Source organism: Sinocyclocheilus anshuiensis, unplaced genomic scaffold (genome assembly GCF_001515605.1).
Source record: "Sinocyclocheilus anshuiensis isolate Anshui unplaced genomic scaffold, SAMN03320099.WGS_v1.1 scaffold58, whole genome shotgun sequence".
Lineage (NCBI taxonomy): Eukaryota > Metazoa > Chordata > Actinopteri > Cypriniformes > Cyprinidae > Sinocyclocheilus > Sinocyclocheilus anshuiensis.
Genome location: NW_015547688.1, coordinates 3,117,754 through 3,134,647, shown reverse-complemented (window position 1 = coordinate 3,134,647; position 16,894 = coordinate 3,117,754). Strand labels below are relative to the sequence as shown.

The 16,894-nt window shown below is 36.1% G+C and overlaps 2 protein-coding genes across 2 annotated transcripts in view; one reads left to right on the top strand and one right to left on the bottom strand.

The window, feature by feature from the left end:
* Positions 1 to 1,385: 1,385 nt before the first annotated feature.
* Positions 1,386 to 12,542, top strand: LOC107703321 (monocyte to macrophage differentiation factor 2-like). Its single transcript, XM_016505909.1, has 7 exons — positions 1,386 to 1,719; positions 6,301 to 6,382; positions 8,514 to 8,566; positions 9,750 to 9,824; positions 9,934 to 10,035; positions 10,243 to 10,312; positions 11,716 to 12,542. The coding sequence occupies exons 1-7, from the start codon at positions 1,466 to 1,468 to the stop codon at positions 11,917 to 11,919; spliced, it is 840 nt and encodes a 279-aa protein (XP_016361395.1). The 5' UTR covers positions 1,386 to 1,465; the 3' UTR covers positions 11,920 to 12,542.
* Positions 12,543 to 12,750: 208 nt separating this feature from the next.
* LOC107703412 (AP-5 complex subunit zeta-1-like) overlaps positions 12,751 to 16,894 on the bottom strand; it is a 12,724-nt gene continuing 8,580 nt past the window's right edge. Inside the window, exons 13-17 of the mRNA XM_016506027.1 lie at positions 16,697 to 16,808; positions 16,462 to 16,559; positions 16,158 to 16,290; positions 15,868 to 16,082; positions 12,751 to 13,843 (exon numbers count right to left, since the gene is read on the bottom strand). Coding sequence (XP_016361513.1) covers positions 13,573 to 13,843; positions 15,868 to 16,082; positions 16,158 to 16,290; positions 16,462 to 16,559; positions 16,697 to 16,808 — 829 coding nt within the window. The 3' untranslated portion in view covers positions 12,751 to 13,572. The remainder of the gene's footprint in view (positions 13,844 to 15,867; positions 16,083 to 16,157; positions 16,291 to 16,461; positions 16,560 to 16,696; positions 16,809 to 16,894) is intronic.

The following is a 16,894-nucleotide window of genomic DNA, read 5'->3' as shown; positions in this document are numbered from 1 at the left end:
AATGTCAGTATCAAATATGATAACTTTTGAGGAAATCGGTATCTCTCAGTCATAGTATTGCACAATTTTGTCCCCGTAATAAAAACCACAGAGTTTTGATAATAAAACTAAGCATTTAAATCTTACTGAGACATTTTTTGTGTGACAATTGAAATGTATATGCATTTTACATAAGTAGTCTGCTTAATGCTACCTTTAGGCCTATACAATTTAATTGATTTACATTATTATAAGCTATTACAATTTAACCTTACTTTTGGCCATATAAATGACAACATCTGCACCAAATTGCATATTTTTGCTCAGTTTGGACCTCTAAATAAAATTAATGTTTTTCCTCCTCAGGTATGACCTCTGTATTTTCATGATAACAATGTAGGCCATAAAAGCCTGATATCAAATATGAAAAAACAACGTAAATATCTATGTAAGATATGCAATCATTTCTTTTTTATTTATTTTTTCATATTTTGTCTAAAGGTTCAAAACTGTTCCATTTCAGAAACGTACTAATCAATAAATAGCATGATTTTTAGTTGTTTTAGCTTATTTTAAAGCTTGTTTTCCCTTAATTAAAAATATTTTAAGTCTTTTTGAGGCCCCCTGGTTGAGAACCACTATACCAGATAAAGTATGCAAGCCATCTCTGCAATCACGATGGATGAGACGCAGTCACGCAGATTGAAATGTTGTAAACTTATTTAACCAGCAGAGGGTTTCGTGAGCTTTGTCTATGAGAAGTCACAATTCTAGCGTTAACTAGTTCACTGTCAGTACAAACCCCTTTGGGTCACATAGAAAATGTGCTGTGACCAGGACAGAAATGTTTAGATGTGATACCTGACCATTGTAATTGTGGCTTTCAGTCATATAAATAATGAACAGTTTTATAAGAGAGCAAAAAAAAATAAATAAATAAATTTTTGTTAAAAAGGATATATTTTAACATCTTCAGATGTGTAGGCTATATATGAAGAGTTCAGATGCAAAATCCTCAAAGTGCCGTTTGAAATTTTCTTCTAAAATGAGTATTTTTCTCAGGCTCTTATGTATAGGTTCAGTAATTTCACTTGAGTGAAATAACTCAACATAAACATAGGAGCCTGATTAAAAAAAATGCTCATTTTAGAAGAAAATTTCAAACGGCACTTTTGAGGATTTTGCAACTCTTCATATGGGGCTACATACCTGGGTTTTGTTTTTGTTTTTTTGTAGGAAGAAAATGAGGGCTACACAAAATAGCGTGCATGTAACAGATCTCAGAGAGGTTAGTTTGTTTACGTCTTTCTAAACAAACATTTCTAAAGCAAATATCCGCTACATGACGCGCAATAAACAGACATGATGCAGTTCGTTCGCCGCGAGCCTTTTCCAAGTTCACTTGGAAGAAAGCAAAGGGGCGGAGAGGGGATTGAGCGCAGCTGCATTCCTGACAGAGAGAGAGGGGTCGCGAGCCAGTCGCTTTATGATTATTACAAAAACCCGCTGTCACTCTCTCGCAGTTCTGCTCATGTGCGCCGCGTACCGAGCAGCGCAAGTCTTCACGTGCTTGTTGAGGCAGTGCTGCTTCCTTCCAAGTTTTGGACACACTACTGAAACATCCGGAGTTTGCTCGTCGCTTTTACTAGGAGTAGTCAATCTGTCTACCCAGGAGCAAGTTCCGCAGCGAACATGTACAAATATGTACAGTATGGATTTTAGGAGGACGAAGCTCGGCAGGTAAATTATCTAAATATAACGTTTATAGCATTGTTTTCTTTATATTATAAAAGTGGTTGACCTTTACACTTTTTTTTTTTTGAAAACAGAAAAGCATTTTTGTAAGGAGTAGGCCTAAGAGGGTTGTTAATAAGAATACAATACTATTAAACAAAATAAAACAGCGCGAGCCGGAGGTAGACAAGCATTAGTTCAAACATGTTTGAAGAAGCCATTGTGTTAATTCGTGGGGGAAAAAATCTTGAGGTTCTGTCAACTTCTACTTTCATTTGATTTCTGCACTGCTTCAACTTGCTTTTGGTGAGGATTTCCTGCAGACCATCACGCAGACACACATGCACAATGAATAGAAATGGATTGTAATATTTGTTTTAAACAACAAGTCTGACATTAAGCATATTGCTTGTGTAGTGCTAAAACATCTCTTTAATTTTAGATAGTGTATACATGTATTATAATGCCTATAGATGCATATTTATTTTACAATAATGTAAACTGATCATATAAATTTATTCCCAAAAGAAAATGATTATTCACTTTAATCATATTGTCTTGGTGAAATTACTGAACTTCTTAGAATTAAACTCTCATCATTCCCATAAAAAGCGTGATTTTTATAATTTTGTCAATGTCAGGTCACATACCTGGCAAACATAAGCAGGCTTTGTGTTTGCCTTTTGAGATCTTTGCCCCAGAGGATGTTGAGTAGGTGGGATTACGTGCAAATGCTGTTTTTGTTCCCTCTTTTAATTAATGTGAGCATTTTATAGAGCATCTCAATGCTTAATAAATGCATAAAACACACAATAACTAACCATTTTATTTTATTTATGCTCCCACAACTTAAAGACTTGCTTTGCATAATGAAACGTAGTTACATTTGCTGAGAAATTACTCACATGAGGCCATCCAAGATGTAAGTGAGCTTGTTTCTTCATTGGAACAGATTTGGAGAAATTTACATTGGAATTACATAATTTGCTCACCAATGGATCCTCTGCAGTGAATGGGTGCCGTCAGAATGAGGCCAAACAGTTGATAAAAACATCACAATAATCCACACAAATCCAGTCCACCACTTCACATCTTGTGAAAATCTGCATGTTTGTAAAAAACAAATCCATAAAGAAGTTTTAACTTTATACTGTAGCTTGCTACTAAAATACTCCTCTGAAAAGGTGAAAAATCAGGAGAGAAATATGCACAGATCAATCACCGTTTACAAAAGAAAACAGTCCAAAACTGTTCTAAACAAATATGTTGGTGGATTTTGATGTGAGAGGACAACATGATGTGGGCTTTTTCACTGGAGGAAGCATTATTATGGAACATGGTATCGTTTTTTTTAAATGTTTAATTTTATATAGATTAAAGCAATGATTTATAGTTTAAAAGTTAAAAGATACATTTCTTTTCATTTTTGGGTGAACTATTGGCTACATTGGCTAAACTGGCATTAAACTGATGAATTTAGTCAAACTGTGTTATCGTACCTAGATGCAGTGTTTCCTCTTAACCCTGGATAACTCTCAGGTGAGTCATAAACTCAGCCTGTCAGCACCTGATAACTTTCATTTGATCTCCAGAATCTTCCCAGAAAGGTCAGACACAGGGTGCCCTTCAGTCTCCTCTCATAAAGGATAGTACAATGAGTGTATTTTTGTCCATTGTGACTCTTTGGTTTGGATCCTCCTTGTTATAAGAGACTTGCATTGTGGTCATCTGAGTGCATATTTGGTTTTTGGACGGGATATTAGGGCCTCTGTCATATGCGGTTAGCACACTCACCAATAAATCACTTAGTTAATTGTCTGTGCTCAGAAGAACCGGCCTTCATGAAGCTGGAGCATATGAAAGGATAATGAACAAGGTTTTACCAAAAGATGGCATAGCCTAAGCAACTTTATCATGACTTCCATTTGATTACTTGCATGTAAATGTGTAAACATCTATTTTTTTTAAACATTGGTTTTCAGCTATTTGATATTGCGATATGAAAGAGCATTATGCAGCAAAATGCACTTACTGTGTGGTTTGGAAAAAGAAGAACTTGAGTTTGGCCTTAAAATGTTGGAATGCAATGTTTGATGCCATGACTAGTATGTAGGGCCACATTATGCATGAGTAGACATCTTAGCTGAATCATTTTTGGCTGAAACCCAAGACCAGCACTGTGTATCATGTTGCTGTAGTAGAGGCTCTGTGAAGTGTAAGCATCCAAATCTCTGAATGTTTTCTCTAGCGAAGGGCCACTGACGAGTCTCACAGTCCCTTATCCTCACAAGTGTGGCATTATCATATTCTCACACAGGCACATCAGCACAGATGTGTTGGATCACAAAAGTCTGAGAATTTGAAATACTGCTTATTAATTTCACACCTAAACATGTCTTTGTTTTTGTTTCTTTCTTTTTATTTCCAGTTAGGAATCTTAGAATTTCTGCGTTGTCTGTGAATCATTGAAATGAACTTGATTGATTGGTATGTATTGATTATATGGAGCATGAAGTATTTTTTTCTATTTAGAAGTGTTCCCTATATCTAATAGTCAAACTTACATTGATTTTCCCAGTTTAGCCCCAGATGGCATCATATAAAAGCAATTCCTTTTATAAAGGCCAAGCAGAGACACACCAGTTGCCAAACATTCATTTACTGAACTAATCCATAATAATGAACATGATGCCCTGTAGTGCTCTGAGTAAATATTTCCCTGAATATAGTCAAAAATATTGTGATATGACAAGTGACACTAAATATACCCAATAACTATGTTGCTTAAAGGCACATTCTGCATGAACTAGCAGCTCTGGTGCATTCGGGCATAATAACTGAATGTGTGACTGTGAATGCAGTTCCTATCACACCTGGATCACACTTCTTTTTTTTTAAAGAATACGAATTGCTTAATAAAAAAACACCCTACAGCAAATATTTACATTAAAAAAAATAAAAATGTTATGAAAGCGTTTCATAACAAAAAAGACATGGCAGTCCTTTAAGTCAGCCTGTATGTTTCAGTGGCAGATTTATCTTTGACAAGATGATGACAAATGAACACAATTAATCTGTTTACTGCTAGAAATACGCTATAATCAAGATATATAATGGAGAAGCAAAGTAAGATGGTTTCCAGAGCTCGCTCATTTATTCTGGTTAGCAGTCTAGCCCACTTCCCTGTGTCCTCATGCACATTAATTAAATCACACAGATAAAGAGTGTTTGGGGGGAAATAAAAAAGGAAATCCCAAGCCTCAGGTCGGCATGGAGACTATGACATCATCGCTCAATACATCAGCTGCTCAATGTAAGTGGCATAAAAGTCCTCATTTCGAACAGGATTAGCTTCATCGCTACAGATGCTAGGCAACCGTGCAATCCAAGAAAATTCTAAAAATGTGATCTGAATGCATATTAAATCCTCGAGGAGCCTCAAAGAGGGTTACCTAATGCTCTTGAACCTGAACATTATGTGCTCTTGATTCTTAATGTGTTTCATATAGTCTGAATTAACCTCTGAAATGAAAAGGACTTTAACCTGTAACACTGTCCTACTGTTTCTGTGCCGTCAAATGAGATGTGTGAGAAATGAAGTTTGGGGTCAGTAAGGTTTTAAGTATTTTTAAAGGTAAATGATATTTCTATTCACCAAAGACGCATTAAATTGGCACATTAAAGTGACAGTAAAGACATTTGTAATGTTATAAAAGATTTCTATGTAAGATAAATGCTGTTCTTTTGAACTTTCTCTTCATCAAAGAATCTTGAAAAAATATATCACTGTTTTCACAAAAAATACTAAGCAGCACAACTGTTTTTAATATTGATTATTATAAGAAATGTTTCTTGAGCAGCAAATCATCATATCAGAATGATTTCTGAAGAATTACGTGACACTGAAGACTGGAGTAATGATGCTGATAATTCAGCTTTGCATCACAGGAATAAATTACATTTTAAAATACATTCAAATAGAAAACAGTTATGTTAAATGTGACCCTGGACCACAAAACCAGTCATAAGGGTCAATTTTTCGAAATTGAGATTTATACATAATCTGAAAGCTGATTCTTTGGTGTATGGTTTGTTAGGACAGGACAATATTTGGCCGAGATACAACTATTTGAAAATCTGGAATCTGAGAAAAATAGATAATTTTGTCCCATACAATGTATTTTTGGCTATTGCTACAAATATACCCCAGCGATTTAAGACTGGTTTTGTGCTCCAGGGTCACAAATTGTAATAATACTTCATAATATTACTGATTTTACTGTATTTTTAAATAAATGCAGTGTGCATAAAAGAGACGTCTTTCAAAAACATCAAAAAATATTACCAACCCCAAACTTTTGAATGTTAATGTACATGAGCATAGATTTTTTTTCATAGAACTCTGTCTGGATGTATAAATCCAGTCTATATACCTTTAAAAAGTTCATAAAATTTTAATAGGATGACAGTCCATATACATTGCTTCAAATTAATGTATATTAAATGAAGGGAAAAGATTTGGCCGAGGCTCTAACTTCAGTCAAAATTTAAGTATTTAAAATTCACCAAAATATATATTTTTTTTAGGTTTATGAACAACCGAGTCCCATCTAGCAAGAGATACCAGCCAACTGAGTATGAGCATGCAGCCAACTGTGCCACTCATGGAGTAAGTAGAAAAATCTACTTCTCATCTCACACTGAGCTCAGAGCAGGTCAAAACAATGTTGGAGAAACCTCACTGAAAATAAAGTGCTTCATGAGATCACAAACTAGACGCGTTGCTCAACATTTAGCATACAGACCTCTGGTTTTGCGAAGGAGAGGGTGTTGTCAAGAGGGGAGGCTTTGATGCCATTGTCCTGTGACACAGAAGGATCAACAAAATCACAAAAAGAACACAGAGATTGTGTGATGTAATACTGCTCAACAAACAAAAATATTTCATGGATATACAGGGACAAAATCATTCAAGAATACCATTAGGTCACAGTCATCAAGTCTTTTTCATACTGTAGTTTTTTTTTTTTTACCCTTGCTTCTGATCTTAGTTCATGTTTGTGTGTTTTTTTCTGAGCATGTTGGATATGGCCTTGCTTCGTGATGTTGTTTGAATAACATCCTGCTCTCTAATCCCCGCCTCTCAGAGCCGCACATCTGGCACGGCCAGTTCACGAGCTTCAGCATGAGACATTGACCACACACACCAAATCCTCTTTGCACCAGTGCATTGTCGTTTGGCTGTGGAGTAAATGCTCAAGAATACTGTGCATCTACTTTTCTGATGTCTACAAATTAAAGTCTTGAAAATTATTTTTTGATAATATGCTTATGTCAAAATGCTGTAAATGCCTAGAATTGCTGGTTTTGGTTATTACATTTAAAAAAAATAAATAAATAGGCTTCTGCAGAAAATCAGTAGGGCTTGTGGGATATGTTAAGAAGATTTGATCAGACACAAATAATGACAGATGGAAGGAGGGTCGGTCAGGCTACAAATATTAGAATTTGTCATTTTTCCAATGTAATTACAGTAATCCAAATAGCAAACTGTACATACATAATGTAGGACCAGGGCTGGCCATTTGTCACCCTGGACCACAAAACCAGTCTTAAGGTTAAATGTTTCGAAATTGCGATTTATACTTCATCTGAAAGCTGAATAAGTGTGCTTTCCATTGATGTATTGTTTGTTAGGATAGGACAATATTTGGCTGAGATACAACTTTGAAAATCTGGAATCTGAGGGTGCAAAAAAATCTAAATATTGAGAAAATTGCCTTTAAAGTTGTCCAAACGAAGTTCTTAGCTATGCATATTGCTAATCAAAAATTAAGTTTTGATATATTTACGGTAGAAAATTTACAAAATATCTTCATGGAACATGATCTTTACTTAATGTCCTAATGATTTTTGGCATAAAAAAAAATCAATAATTTTGACCCATACAATGTATTTTTGTCTGTTGCTACAAATATACCCCAGCGACTTAAGACTGGTTTTGTGCTCCAGGGTCACATTTTAGTTCATTTTGTATTTAAGTACTATATCATAGTGTTGCAGTCGAGGCCAGCTGAGGGTTGAGTCCGAGTTAAGACTTAACATGAAAATATGGCCTTGGTCTTGGTCCTCGAGTTTGAGCTGAAGACCATATTTTCACAGTCTTGGTATTAGACTACATGTTACTGAGTCCACAACAAGACTAAGACCCTAAACATATTGACTTATTGATCATAAATTGAGTGCAAGACCATATTTTAAAGGCTCACATTTTCATGGTCTTGGTTTTGGTCTTAGTCCACATGCTCCCGAGTCCACGGCAAAACCAAAACCATGAAAATAGGGTCCTGTCCATTGTCCAATATCCAAGTCCGAGTCTAAGACTATATTTTCATAGTCTTGCTCATTGTCTTAGTCCACATGCTCCAGAGTCTACAACAAGACCAAGAACATGAAGAATTGGTTTTGACTTGCCCTTGAGTCCAAGACCTTATTTTCACAGTCTTGGTCTTTGAATCTACGACAATATTTTATGGTCTTGGTGCTCAGGGCTGAGTCCAAGACCATATTGTCATGATCTTGGTCTTAGTCCACATGCTCCTTGTGAGTCCACAACAAGACCAAGACCATGAAAATATTGATTTCTAAAATATTGAATCTAAGACCACATTTTCACTTCCTGGTCATGTGATAGACTCAGGAGCATGTGGACTTGTTTCTGATTTGAACTCAACCCTCTTCTGGTGTCATTCTTGACTCAAACCCAAATGAGCTGGTCTTGACTCCAACACTGCTTTATGTTCATCATGTCCACCATGTTCCATACGGTGTCCTGGAAGAAAAGCCATCTCAGGTGAGAATTAAAAAAAAGTTACGTTTTCTTTAAATAAAGTTCTATTTTATTTTAAAACAAAAAGGAAAGATCCTCAGCAGCGCCTAAGATTTACACCTTCCCATACATTCATATACATTGTAACCTAAAATCTTGATATTGAACAAAAAAAAGCGTTTTCTGTCAACTAAAGTGGATGCCATTTAAAAAGAGCGTATGCAGTATGTTTAACACGTTTCTGCCTTAGGGGATTCAAGAATGACTAAGCACACACTCATTATAAAGTGCTTCAAGATGTGAAACAAACAGATTAACTCAGTTAATTGGGCATGTTTCCTGTCTTCCATAATATTTAAAAATATTTCAGCTGCAAAAAGAAGAATATTGCATTTATGCAATTGCTTTGCATTTTTTCTGACAGACGCCTTCTGAAATGAAGTATTTCCACCCGACATGTTGACTGTCAAGCCCTGAATTTACAGAAAACAAAGAGTAGTCATATGTCATCTGCAGGCATAGAGATGTCTGATTATTTAATGTCATAGCTTTTGATGACTCTTCCCAGATAAAGAGGTTAAAGAGGCGGTTTCATGCTACATTTTTGCATATTCTGTGCTAGGAGGAAGTGTCAGCTGCAAATGCAGATTTAGTGGAAACATTATGAATGAACTTTGGATCTTCATCAGAGCAGGACACCTAAGCAGTTACACATGAATTCATATTGACAGATGGTATCACATGGGCCTGTCAGTTCATGCTCACAGATGTCCGTTTCATCAGTCATGACCCTGCCCATTCCAAATTACACATATGGGAACAGAACAAAAAGAGTTTCATTAAGCAAAAACACGCCTCAAATCTGTATAAAAGGGTTGCGACATGCTTGTCACCTGAATATATTACCAATAGCATATTACAATGATTTCTGAAGGATCATCACAGGAATAAATTACATTTTTATATTACAAAAATAACAGTTATTTCAAACTAAAGTCTACTCAGAATTACTGTTTATACTGTATTTTTGATTAGATAAATGCAGCCTGGTGAGCATGAGACTTCTTTCAAATACAAAGAACCTCAAACTTTTAAACAGTAGTGTAGCTCAGAAAGATACTAGACAGTACAAAGGTTTGAGCACAAACAGTAGACAATAGGAAAAAGAGACTGATTTTTATTTTGAAACATTCTCTTGCTGTAACAGGAAGGTGGAGCAGCGATTCCACATGTGCGACAGGATGGTGATATATTTCTTTATAGCTGCATCTTATGCACCCTGGTGAGCATGTGATGTGTGTGTCCTCTAGTAACAGCACCATCAGCGTTTTACAGCTTCACAGGGTTGAGTGTGTTACTGACACAGGTGTCTCTGTGTTTGTTGTGTGCAGGCTGAACCTGAGGGAACTAGGACCCTGGGCTGTGCACATGCGCTGGTTGGTGTGGATCATGGCTTGCGCTGGCTCTGCCTATGTCTTCTTCTTTCATGAGAAGTAGGTGCCCACTTTGTTGAGGACATCGTAGAGGATAATAATCACTCGCAGATGCTGATGTGGTTGTTAATGTCCAAAATTGTGTAAAAATGCTGTCTGTCCTTGTTATTTTGCCAAGCAATTGCATTATGAATGCATCAAATAATGCAAGTGAATATTACCAAGCCAGCATCAGAATATGTTTAAAATGGCTGTGTTATGTTTCAGGAACAAGATACTAGACTTACTGTGCTACACTGCCATGGGAGCTGTTCCTGCAGTTGTTCTTCTGTCAGTGGTATGTGTGACTGACACCTATACATGTGTTCATAAATACAGTAATGAAGGCTTTTGAGATGCCTTAAGCAGCTTATTTATATTTTACAAAATTTCCGTTAGTGTTGTTAACATGAAGTATACTTTGCAATTTCATTAATGTCTTCGTGAGACCAAGTCATTGAGTTATCGAGTCATTCAATCAATCAGGTGCCTTTCCCAATGAATTTTAGGGAGATTTAAAACATCCTATCAGACCAACAGCGTGTTAAAACATTAACGAATTACATGACCGTGTCATCTTAAGCTAAATGAATGCATTTTAATATATAGGTTGGGATATATTTATGCCCTCAGAAAAGTAACAGTTGACATTACGTTATTTCTGAACAAGCCTTGTGCTTCTACAGGGTGCTTCTTAGAAAGAGAATTTAATTATTTTTAATTATCCCTTGTTTACTACTGTAAATGAAATCATGGTAACAGGGTTGACATTTCCAATATCATCCCCTACTGACAAACATAAAACATGATGAAGTGATAAAAAGATGAGACATTTGCTGGACCATGAAGAGTTTACTTCTTGAAAGCATAATTAAGTAATAATAGTTTTGTGGTTAATGGAATAGTTACTTTAAAAGGGGAAAATGGTTATTATATACATGCAGTGTTGGGGGTAACTCATTACAAGTAATGCGAGTTAAGTAATCAGATTACTTTTTTCAAGTAACTAGTAAAGTAACGCATTACTTTTTTAATTTACAAGAAAATATCGGAGTAATTAGTTACTTTTTTAGGGAGTAACGCAATATTGTAATGCATTACTTTTAAAAGTAACTTTCCCCAACACTGTAACATGTATGGGGATATATGTACGTAACAGTAGGAATAATGGGGGATATTAAAATGTCAACCCTGTTACCATGATTATATATACAGTATTAAACAAATGATTATTGAAAAGTATTGTGTAAGAAGCACCTTGTAGAAGCACAAGGCTTGTAACAAAAAATAATGTACTGTCAACCCTGTTATATACCCGTTATATATATATATATACATACACACACACACACACACACACACACACATACATATACATACCTATCTATTTATCATATCCATCATACATTTGGATCAGAATATGTGCATATTTGTAAAATGAAATAAAGATGGTAATGGATGGAGACAAATAAAAAAGGCATCCTCATGATTCAAGGAAAAAACTTAAACAATGTTACTGGATTTTAATCTTTAAAATAATGTCTGTATTGGCATAGCAAAAGTTGGCATTAGCTATTCATTGTTTAAGTTATTTTTTACACATGCATACAAGAGAAACAAATGGCACGCTTTTTGTACAGTGTCCCCTGTGTATTTCATCTGTGGGAGAACGACCTGTTTAAATAGAACGTATTATTTCAGCCTAACAGAGAGGGCATATTAGAGCTGTCAGTGGGTGGAGTCTTCTACTGCCTGGGAATTGTCTTCTTCAAGAGTGATGGCCTCATCCCATTCGCTCATGCCATCTGGCACGTCTTTGTGGCAGTGGGGGCAGGCATACACTATTACGCCATCTGGAGGTACTTGTATGCAACGGGGACCGGCCAAATCAAAATATCCAGGTGACAGATGAAGAAGATCTCAAGTGTGTTCACACATACAGGGTTTGTTGAGCTATAAAAGACAATGTATTTGATCCTGAGCTGCCTTTGCATCCCTCTATATTAATCATAGACGGGCATGTTTTAGTACTGTTGGTCTAAAATGTATTTTTATATAGAAGGATTTCTGTCCTGATAACTCAGCACCTTCTGGCCAGTCTATTTTTGCAGATATAGTCTTAACCTGTTGACATAATGTACTGTTTCACCTGTCAGTGTTTACAGGCAAAATGTGTATCATACAGAAGACATGAATAACATTCCACATCCTTTAACTGAGCTATCTACTGCCTTGATATGAACTCCCATAATCAGACTGTGCTTATGAAAGTAATTTATTGACATTTATTGGCATTGAGCAGAATAATTATTTCCAGGTATAATTTCTATACTACTGTGATCTTGTAGTAATGTATATGTACAAAAATGTTAGAAATGACTTTTTAATTGTTGCATAATGGATCATGATGGATCATTTCTATGGGGTTGTGATAATGTTTAGGTGGAAAGCTAGAGGGGATGACATGATTTACACTACCGGTCAAATGTTTGGAATAATTACTTTATGTTTTCGAAAGAAGTCTCTTATGCAGTCAAATCTGTATTATTATGAAGTATTATTACAATTTTATTCCTGTGATGGCACATCTGAATTTTCAGCAGTTCTTAATTCATGGACACGATATCTTCCGCATGTCATGTACGGGGCTCGGTACAGTTAACTAATAATAAGCATAGGGGTCAATATTAAAATTGATTTGAGCAAATGTTGCCATTTTTGTTATATATATATATATATATATATATTTATATGTATATAGTTTATCTAACTCCAAACTTTCGACTGGTAGTATCAGTTTTCACAAAAAGATTAAACAGCACAACTGTCAATATTGTCAATATTGATCATAATAATGTTTCTTGAGCACCAATTCAAGTCAGCGGAGCTCCCACAGAGCCATTTTATTTGTTATTGGGAACAAGCCATGCACATGGAAACTAGCCTTGATGAATTAGTAAAACCCAATAAGACTTCTCAAGGTCTAATGAAAATATAAACCTTGATGAAATTCTTGCAACTTAAACGTCTGTTTTAGCTATTGACAAATTTAGCCAGGAAGCTCAGATATGAAAGAGTATGTTTCTAAGCACTGTGACTTTGAATGTATAACAGGTTTTTACTCATTTTGTCATAATGTTGCATTTATATGACAGCATTTGTATTGTGTCACATTTAATTTCTATGGTGAATTCTTTTGTACCATTAGTTTCATAGACTTTTAATCAGAAGGACAACAACTCAATCTAAACTGTCTTTTAACAGTTTTGACACTAATCATAAGTGGCAGTAATAAATGCAACCTGACAATAAACATAGAATGTTTAATTTATAGAAATGTGTCTCTAACAAACATTTCAATAAATCAAGGAACAAATCATAATCCCCTTGTGTCTTGCCATTTGTTTTGATATGTTTGTGACTGACGAGCAGAAGTGAAAATCATGATGAAGTGCAGTGCTTGCCTGTGTTTTGCTCCAGTGACACCCTTTGTGTCCTTCAGAAACTCTCACTTGGTATTCTGCACAGATATTTCGAAAACAGTTTCCTGGAACAGGCTTACGTGGGCAGAGAGCTGGAATGTCTATGGAGGAGCCCGCTGACTGCTCTCATGCCCTGAGGAAGTGAGGCGTTGGTGTCTCGGTGCCAGCGGGGGCCGTCGCCTCCGGCTGAAGGGGCCAGAACAAACTGAGCCACATTTGGTAACTTGAGCAAGTTAATAAGTTCATGGGCTCGTGTGATGATCTCCTCAGTGTCCTCCTCGCTGTAGCACGTCATTACAGGAGCACTACGGGCAAACGTCCGCATCTTAGACAGGCAAAGCGACACTCTGAGAGAAATAGAACGAAATGGAATGAGGGAGATATAGAACTATTAGTTGATACAGGATTTACTAGATGTTATGGCTGATAATCATTTATTAAATAAAAAAAAGTTTGAATTGGGAAAAATACGTCCTGATGTTTTTTTTTGTTTGCTTACAATATCTGGCTAATATGGACATTACAAATATAGAAAGGTCCATAAGTCTGAGACCACATTGGCCACGTATGTAGACTTTAATTGAAATGGCAAAAATAAAACAATAATAACAGTGTTGGAAATGTAATAGGTTACAGATTACAAGTTACCTTATTTAAAATGTAATAAGTAGTGTAATTATTTCAATTACTTCATTAAAGTAATGTAGCCGACTACATTTGATTACTTTTCTACATTTTTAATGAATGTTTTCAACTGTTAATCATTTTGAAACATTTAAACCCGGCAGGATAATCCTTACAGTAGCACTCACCACTGATTACTGTCAGACTTTCAGAATCCTTCATCACTTGAATTAAAATCATAAGATATAGTTTAATAGCTATGATACTGTTTTTGAAATCAAATCTTTGTATAGCTACGACAGGAAACACTGTCATCTAACACTGCCTCGGAAAAAAACTGTTAATCTTAAAAAATAAAGCATATAAATAAACCTAAATAGGAAATAAAACAGTTATTTAATTAAGCATGTGTCCTATTCTGTGTACTACACTCCTGAAACATCAGTGTCTCATATTTTAGAGCAGTCAATGCAATTTAGGAAAGAGATCAATCAAATCTATATGTGTGTGAAAATATTCAGATGTAACCCCCTTTATCATTTTTAACATTTTCATAAGTAACTAATTCATCATATATTTTAGAGCAGTCAATGCAATTTGGGAAAGAAATCAATCAAATCTATATGTGTGTGAAAATATTCAGATGTAACCCCCTTTATCATTTTTAACATTTTCATAAGTAACTAATTCAATTACACATTTTTTGTTTCTCAGTAACTGTAACAGATTACAGTTACATTTATTTTGTAATTAAAGGGGTCATATGATGCGATTTCAAGTTTTCCTTTCTCTTTGGAGTGTTATAAGCTGTTTGTGAATAGATAAGATCTGTAAAGTTGTAAAGACTAAAGACTCAAACCCAAAGAGATATTCTTTATAAAAGTTAACACGGGTCCACGCCCTCCTAAAACGCCTCGTTTAAACACGCCCCCACAACCCAAATATTCAGATGTGTCCAGCGCATTTTATGGAGGACTGTTTCCTGATCCTGGGAGAGTAGACTACAATGTCTCGTCGCTCCGGCCGGGACATGGCATCACAGTATGGTAAGGGGCGTAACATTTCTGTCACACGCTTGAGGTATTCGGCCAATCACAATGCACTGGATAGCTGGCCAATCACAGCACACCTCACTTTTCAGAACGATGAGCTTTGTAAAAATCGATGTGTTTCAGAAAGGCGGGGCATAGAGGAGAAACAATAATGTACAGTATGTGGAAAATAATGTGTTTTTTGAACCTTAAACAACAAACACATTTCATTACACCAAATACACAAAATAATGTTCTTTTTTAGCAACATCATATGACCCCTTTAAATTACGTAATTCTGTTACATGTAATTAGTTACTCCCCAACACTGAATAATAATAATAAAACCTCCGTATACGCTATGTACGTTTGCAACCATAATTGAGTGTTGACTATTATATCTAAAAATGAATGGAAGTGCGTAGTAATGTGAAAGTAATAGAGCTCCCTTTATAACTGAATGTATTTAAAGACAGAGCCACAATTTGTTCAGTAACGTTCAATCACTGTGTAATTAAAAAAAAGAAGCAATTTTATGTTTTTGATAGTTTCTCTCCCCTGCTGTACTGAACTGTGATGAGAAACTGCTTATTCAAGACAGTAAATGATTAAACATCTTAAACATTAACATCTTGCATGTTCTGCAAGGGTTATGTAAACAATATATAATATAATTTGTAATGAAGGAGCTATCGTGTTGGAGAAGGTTGGTCTACCTGGGAATTAGATCCTGACTGCGTGTGGCCAGTTTGGCCAGGGTGGTCATGAGCACAGTGATGAGGCGGGGGGAGAAGCTCGGAGGACTGGCTGACTGTCGCACCTGCGTGATCTCAAACAGCACCGCCTCCAAACTCTCAAAAAAAGATGTGATCAGTTCCACCGTGCAGCGAGGGTCATAGGACACTGAGAGATACTCGCCAATGACCCACACCTGCGTATAAACGTTCAATACAGTCACCCTACAGCATGATGATGCTTACAATCACAGTTCACGTCCGCTGCTCACCACATGTGTGTAGAAGTCTTCTTTACTGTAAATGTTGGCAGGGGAGCTTGCGAATTCCAGGATCTCCCTGGACTGATCCACAATCAGTGGTGGGTGGAGTTTGCACAGGGCCTGCAGGTGGGTGCTGAACACCCTATAATCATAAGTAATCACAGTAAAAATCATTTACACATGCAGAATGTTAAAAGATGTCTGAAATGTACATCTGATTAATGGAATTACTGAATAATAACCCCATGAATTACATTTGCACAAATGAGTGAGTTTTTGTCAATAAAGAATATTTAAATAAAGAGTGCCTCACTTTTGGACTTCAACATTAAATGTCTTGATGTTGTAGAGCAGACTGCTTCTCTCCAGCAGCACTAGCAACAGCTGGTTCATCATTTTCTCATCAGCTTTCTATAAAACACAATAAAAACACTGGAAGAGATGACACAATTCAGACCTTGTGAAATGTGGCAAATGTGAGTGTACATTAATTTTTTTGTGCTGGTGTGAGCTATTAAATGGCCTGACCTTTCATTTGTGACTCTCACCTGAGTGACAGTGTTGAAGTACACATGCAGAAGCACAGGAACGACCTGAGCACACTGAACAACTCGTGGACTCTCCGCCATGTCAGCCAAAATCTCATGAAGCATTTTTAGCCTATGAGGCAATCACACTTAGAGGTTTACAGTACGCAGGCATTTAACACACACACACACACACACACACACACACACACACACACT

Coding starts and splice junctions, on each gene's coding strand:
- LOC107703321 (XM_016505909.1), top strand. CDS start 1,466: ATGATTATTACAAAAACCCGCTGTCACTCTCTCGCAGTTCTGCTCATG. Junction 1,720..6,300: donor AGGAGGACGAAGCTCGGCAG/GTAAATTATCTA, acceptor TATTTTTTTTAG/GTTTATGAACAACCGAGTCC. Junction 10,036..10,242: donor GTCTTCTTCTTTCATGAGAA/GTAGGTGCCCAC, acceptor GTTATGTTTCAG/GAACAAGATACTAGACTTAC.